The 6,621-nt window shown below is 27.3% G+C and overlaps 1 protein-coding gene across 1 annotated transcript in view; it reads right to left on the reverse strand.

The window, feature by feature from the left end:
• Positions 1-6,063: 6,063 nt before the first annotated feature.
• LOC123005413 overlaps positions 6,064-6,621 on the reverse strand; it is a 17,435-nt gene continuing 16,877 nt past the window's right edge. Inside the window, exon 5 of the mRNA XM_044399146.1 lies at positions 6,064-6,312. Within this exon, the coding sequence (XP_044255081.1) occupies positions 6,089-6,312 (224 nt within the window). The 3' untranslated portion in view covers positions 6,064-6,088. The remainder of the gene's footprint in view (positions 6,313-6,621) is intronic.

Consider the following 6,621-nt stretch of genomic DNA (forward strand, 5'->3'; position numbering starts at 1 on the left):
CCGAAAATATATTCAAACGCACGAAAAAAGCAATTTTTCGGTCTTGTTTGGCGATTTTTCAATTTATTTTTGAGAAAACTTAACAAAAATTGCGTTTTTTTCCGAAAAATGTACCAAAAAAGCCCTAACAAAATCAAAAACGGAGGGTTTTGTATTTTCGGGCTAATTAATGATTTTTGACCCAGTTAAGAGAATTATGCAAAAAAATTAGTTTTTCGCTCGAAAATGTGTTTAATTRTACAAAAAAGGCAACAAGTGCACCATTTTCGGACTTGTTTGGTAATTTTTTGGGTTTTATTTGACGAAATAGTTGTGTTTCTGTCTGAAAAACGTACAAAAACGCCGAAAAAAGGAAAAAGTACACCGTGTTTGACTAAAATTGATAATTTTTTAGTCTATTTTTGAAGTAATAAGTGCGTTTCTGGCTGAAAAATTACAAAAATGGTTGAAAAATGTAAAGATTTTGTGATTTTTTATGATTTTTCTATTAATTTCATGTTTTTGGTTGAAGAACGACGGAAAAAAACAAATTAAATAATGTTTTTTTTAGCCCAGTTTAACTCAAAACCTTGGAGAAAACAATAACACCATTTTTGYCTAAATTTGGTGATTTTTTGGTTTATTTTGCAAAAAATTGCGGTTTTTTGTCGAAAAACGTACAAAAATGCTTTAAAAAGCTAATAGTGTTATTTTCTAGGAAAACTCGAAAATATATTCAAACTCACGAAAAAGGCTATTTTTCGGTCTTATTTTTGAGAAAACTTAACAAAAATTGCGTTCTTGTCCGAAAAATGTACAAAAACGCGTTTATTTTTGCTCTCTTGATTGCGAAAAATTAGAAAACCTCCTAAGTATCAGTTCTCGAGTTACAAAAGATCAAAATTTCACTTGGTCAAAATTTTAAAATTTTTAATTAAATAATTTTAACGAAATAAGAAAAGGTAATAGATCTTGAGATGTTTAGTAGAAAAAAGCGACTTTTTCTCCCATCTCCCTTCGGAGACAAATATTCCTAACTTTATTTACCTAAATTTGCAAAAATTTTAATGCCCAGTTTTTGACCAGTTTATTTGTTTATGTATTTTTTCTCTTTTGGTTTTTCGTTTTCTTCTCTTATTTTTCTTTCATTTTGTCTGCGTTATATTTTGATGTCTTGACATTTTTATTTATTGTAAAAAATAATTAATTATTTATTGTAATGTAAAATAAATCATATTATTATTGTTTTGTTTTTTTTTTTGTATTCCTTTGTGATGCATTCTTTTCTTTTCTTAGATTAAATTTTCAATTTCTAGTAAACAATAGACTTTTACAGATATCTGAATTAAATTTTAAATTTTGACGAATTGTTGCAAAATTTTTTACCTTAAATTTTCTATATCAATTAATTAATTTCCTAAATGTTTCTCTAAACTGTGATAAAACTTTAGATTTTGACGGTCTAAAGAGGTAAAATGCAGTAATAAAAAACGTAAGAAACACAAGAATTTTTATTTTGAATATTTAAAATATTAAGAACTAGTTTTCAGATCAAATTCGTTTATTTTTGTGAAAAATCAGAAAAAAAAAATGACCAAACTGTGCAAGGTGGTAGATTTGAACCTTCTAAGTAACATCCTGCAATATTTATCTGTAAAATCTTTCAGGGTTTGTCTTTCTGAGATTCAGACTAGATCAATTTTTTTTTTAAATTCACCCAATTTTAATCAAATGAGGTAATAGACTCTGACATGTTTAGTGGAGAAAATTAACTTTTTTAGAGAAAAAAAATTATTTTTGAAGTAAATTTGTTTATGTAATATTTTTTCTTTTTTAGTAGTTAAAGTAGCACTTTAACCGCAAGGGTAGATAAAATATTTTCACTTATTTTATTCATTTAAATTTAGAAATTTTATCATCCACGAGGTGGAATAAAGCGTCCGATTTACACTCAAACGAGTTGAATACAAAGTTTTTTCTTCGAATTAGACTCATCAAGGCTTAAACTTGCTTTAAATTTGTTAAAAATAATCTGACGTTTCGTATTGAGAAATGCCAAAAATTGTAATTTTTTTTTCCTGCTATAGAAAAAAATGTTGTATTATACACGACGATAAAGATTGTTTATAGTCATGTATAATAAATAACTATTTTTCCTTTTCTTTATCTTTCTGGTCTGTGTCTATGTCTATTATTGAATATCTTTTCGATTTTTTGTTTTTTTTTTGTTGAGTTGAGCTAAAAATTCAATAAACAAAAAACATGTAATTTTGACAGATACTTGTGAAATTTCAGCGAATTGTTGCAAAATTATTTTACTTGGATAAATTTTTTCGATTAGATTTCTATTTTTAATTCCCCGAATCTTGCTTTACGTTTCCGCTAATAAAAACTTTATTGGGCCATTATTGTTTTCGATTATGTGAACACACAGAGTCGTCAAAAAAAATCACTGCAACATGAGACTTTAATCTTTAATTAATTCATGAAATTCTAGATTCTTATTGAATTAATCAGCACTTTGAATCGTTCAATGACGACACCGGAAACGCCACACTTTGCAAATGTCCATTGAAGCAATTTTTATGGAAGTCAGTCTCATCAGTGATGATTAATAGTGGTTGACCCGAATATTTTTGATAATTTCGAGTCTGTTTAATTTTTGTTAAGAAAAAGAACATTTATCAAAAAAAAACTTTTGTTGTACACTGATGGTTTGCCAAAATTAACAGTTTACACAACCTATTTGTTAATAATGTGGAGTATCAAATAATCTAAGAATAAATCAAAACCTAGCCTTGAACACTCTGACGGCCGAAACGAGCTATTTTGGGTGATCGGAAAATGCAGACTCATTTTTAAGACACAAGATTAAAACCGATCTGGTTGCGGCAACTCGGGTCATATTTAAAAAACAAAATTATGATAATTTCAGAAGATTGAAAGGTTTAGTAATATAGAAAATTTGAACAAATTGATTGATGGAAAAAAAACTTATTTACTAAAATAAAAAATCTACTAAAAAATTACAACAGTTCAAGATTTTGCAAAAAAATTTTTTTTTGTTTTTACATAACATGAAAAGTCCACTAAAACTTTAGTAATTCCAGTAAAATTTCACTATTTTCAAGTTAGTTATTATAATTCCAAATTAATTCTTTTAATTACAAACTAATTCTTAAGTAAATGGGAAAGAAAATTACCAGCGTTTTCGCGAAATTTAAGTCACAAAAAACTGACCTAATTTTCAAAAGCTTCATGCTAAAAAATTTTTTCTGCCAAATGTTGTCCAACATTTCCATGTAATTATTAAAAAAGCTCTTATAATTCCAAAATAATCCTAGTAATTCCAGATAATCTCAATAATACCAAATACTTTTAAATAATATTGTGTCAAGTTTATTAATTCCAAATATTTGTACAACTAATTTCAAAAAACAAGGTTGTCATAATTTAAGATAACACAATTTTTTTAATTATTTAACTTTTAAGAAATTTGATCATTTTTTTATTTGTATAAGTGCAACACACTAAAAAATTGTTATAGTCTTAAAGTTTGTACTTTTTTCTTTGCACTTGTGAAAAATTTTATAACTTGTGAAATAAATTTTTTAAAAGAGTATGTTTTCGTGAAGAAAACCAACTTATTTCAAAAACTAAGCAAAATTGACCAATAGAACTTTAACTTAAAAACATTGTAATTAAAAGCTACACACATCAAAAAATACCAAGAAACATAATAAAAAAAGGTTGTCATAATTTGAGAATTACTATTTTTAATTTTTTGTTAATTTTCTACATAGTTATTACATTTGATTTTTTTAATATTTTAAATCTGCTATAATTTGCTTAAATAACGACATTCACACCCAAAACGATAATTTTTTGGCCTAATTTGGCAAAATCTTGTAAATTAAATAACTTTTTGGCTCACAAACGATATAAAATCTCCCGGAATTAACTGAAAAATCGCAATTCGTATCTAAAACAACGATTTTCTAACTTTTTTCAGCAAAATCTTTTAAATTGGGTGAATTTCTGGCACAAAAATTATCTAAATTTTTTGCAATTCAGTGAATTGTTTCTCATTCAAATTGCTTCACAATTTTTTTGAAAGTAATAATGTCAAAATATAATTTGAAGTCCTTTTTTTATGTTACTCTGTTTTTTTTTTTATACAAAAAGGAATGTTTTAACCCAATTTTATTTTATTAATTCTAGTTGTGTCTCCAATTTTCATTTTATTTTATTTATATCTTTTGTGTAATAATAAAAATAATAGTACAAGTTTGAATTAAACAAAACTGGAAGCTTTTGCTATTTTTTTCTACATAAAGACTTATGTATGAACTTTTAAATGGTTTCCATCTTCCGGAATTGATTGAAATAATGTAATTCATACCTAAAACGACAATTTTTTAGGGAAAATGAAAAGCTAAAGTACAACCATTTAAAAAATTGTTTTTTCAAAATTTTGTAAAAAAGGGGCCAAGTCTTTTTCCATAGCATTTGAATTTCTGGAGTACTTTTTTAGCCGTATTCTAGTCTTTTTATTATAAAAAAAAAAATTTTATGCAGAGTTTAATTTTTAAACCGGTTATTTCTATTAGTTTTCATATAATCGAATTACAAAAACTTCATGTCTCGAGTTTTTTTCAGTCAATAATGTAATTCATACCTAAAACGACAATTTTCTAGCGAAAAGTACAAACATTTAAAAAAGATTTTCCAATAGAAGTTTAACTTAAAAAAAATTGTAATAAAAAGCACATCACAAAATACCAAGAAACATAATAAAATGGTGTTTTTATTTAAAACAACACAAATTTGTATTGTAGCTCAGACAATGTACTAGGTTAATATTTCTCAATTGCCTCTAATTTTTTTTTAAAATTTTGAAAATTGGAGGTCAATAATGGACCCCCTGGGACACCCTGTAGACGGCATGAATCACCCTTTTGAGCTTCTGTTTTTTATTGAAAAATAAATAAATGCCAAGCAATTTGTCTCAATGACCTTATGACGATTTTGCGACTTTTCAATTGGCAACCGATCACGATTTCTTGGCCAACACCGAATTAAACAAGTGTCGATATATTTAAAAACGGGAGTTTTCCTTAACCAAATTGAGAAAAAAATCGGTTTTCGGGTCGCTCAACTCGTTAAAAGTTTCAAAAGATTGCTTCAAATTAAAACAATCCGTCTTTTAATCCAAATAAATATACACAGCGGTGCTCCGATTAAATTGTCCGCTTTTCAAACAAAACCAACATTCGGTTTACTATTTTAATTAAATCGAAATTCAACATCAGAAAAGCAATTTATTAATGTGTTGGACGAACTAATCGACGATTTGACGGAATTATTGCGTCGAAATTAGAAAATTTCCAAACTACAAAGGGTGAAACGACTTTTTAGTGACGATTCCCCAATAAATAACTCACTTCAACTAGCTGCTAATTAAGTTTATAATTAAGTATAAAATATTAGAGCGCCTTGTATACATTTCGGGCCATATTTCGGGAGTGTTGTAGAAATATTTTATCAACGCCATCTGGTAACGGTATTTTTAAATTTAGACCTTGGGCCTTAATCCGTTTTCAAAATTTTGACTTAGGGGATTAGGATTTATTTTGCTCGAATTTATTCGATTCCGTCATCTTTTGTGCTCCCAAATACAAGAAAATGAATCATGCAAAATCCCCAACCTTCAAATGTTGTTTCAAAAATACTCTATTTATTGAAAAGTAAATCAAAAAAATCATAAAAACCCGATAATTTAATTTATTTGACAGTTTTACGTAACAGAAAGTTACAGTTTTATCATTCGGGGAATGGCTCATGAAAATAAACTAATAAAAAAAATTTTCATCAAAACCTGAAAGCTAAATTGATTTCGCCGGTTTTCAGTCTGACGTCACTAACATATGATATGCAACTGAAAACGTATTTATAGAGCTGATATGTGTACAAGAGAGAATGTTAATTTTAGCACCAGATTGGCCATGTTTCCGTGCTAAATCGTCATTGAAAAATCTAATTTTGATTCATTAGCTTGATTAAATTAAATAAAATTTTACGAGCAATAAATTACAACTAGTCAGAGAATTTATTTTTTTGAACGTTTTTGGGCATTGGAGCAACAAAAACAGTCACATTTAGGGGCAATTTTCTCGGGTTTTTTCAGTGCGTTTTCCAAATTTTCGAGTTTTGCTTCTTGGGGCTCATACTGGTGTGGCATGCCTTTCAGGATTTCATAACCCGTTTTCCCGATGAAAAACTGATAAGTCGTCAACGGGGTGTAGTTTCTCGTTGGTCGAATGTAACCAAAAACTGAAAATTTTGACTGTTATACAGGGTGACTTCTAAAAGACGGCAGGAGCTGTAGAATTTTTATTTATGGCCCGATTTCAAAAACTAAAAAACTAGATTAAATGGCTTTTAATATAGTATAAGCTGACAGTTTTACAATTTTTCTAGATGTCATAGTATATTTTAGGCTATATTTAAATTTTTAAATAGAATTCCAATTTTTTTTCATAGTTTGGAAAATATTAGTTTTCTTGTTACAGACATGTGCAACATGTTCTACTTTTACAAAAAAAAATGTTTAAAAAACAGTACTAAAATAAAAAAAATTAA

The sequence above is a fragment of the Tribolium madens genome, unplaced genomic scaffold (assembly GCF_015345945.1).
Source record: "Tribolium madens isolate multiple individuals breed KSU strain unplaced genomic scaffold, Tmad_KSU_1.1 Scaffold_20;HRSCAF=117;Tcas5.2_LG4, whole genome shotgun sequence".
Lineage (NCBI taxonomy): Eukaryota > Metazoa > Arthropoda > Insecta > Coleoptera > Tenebrionidae > Tribolium > Tribolium madens.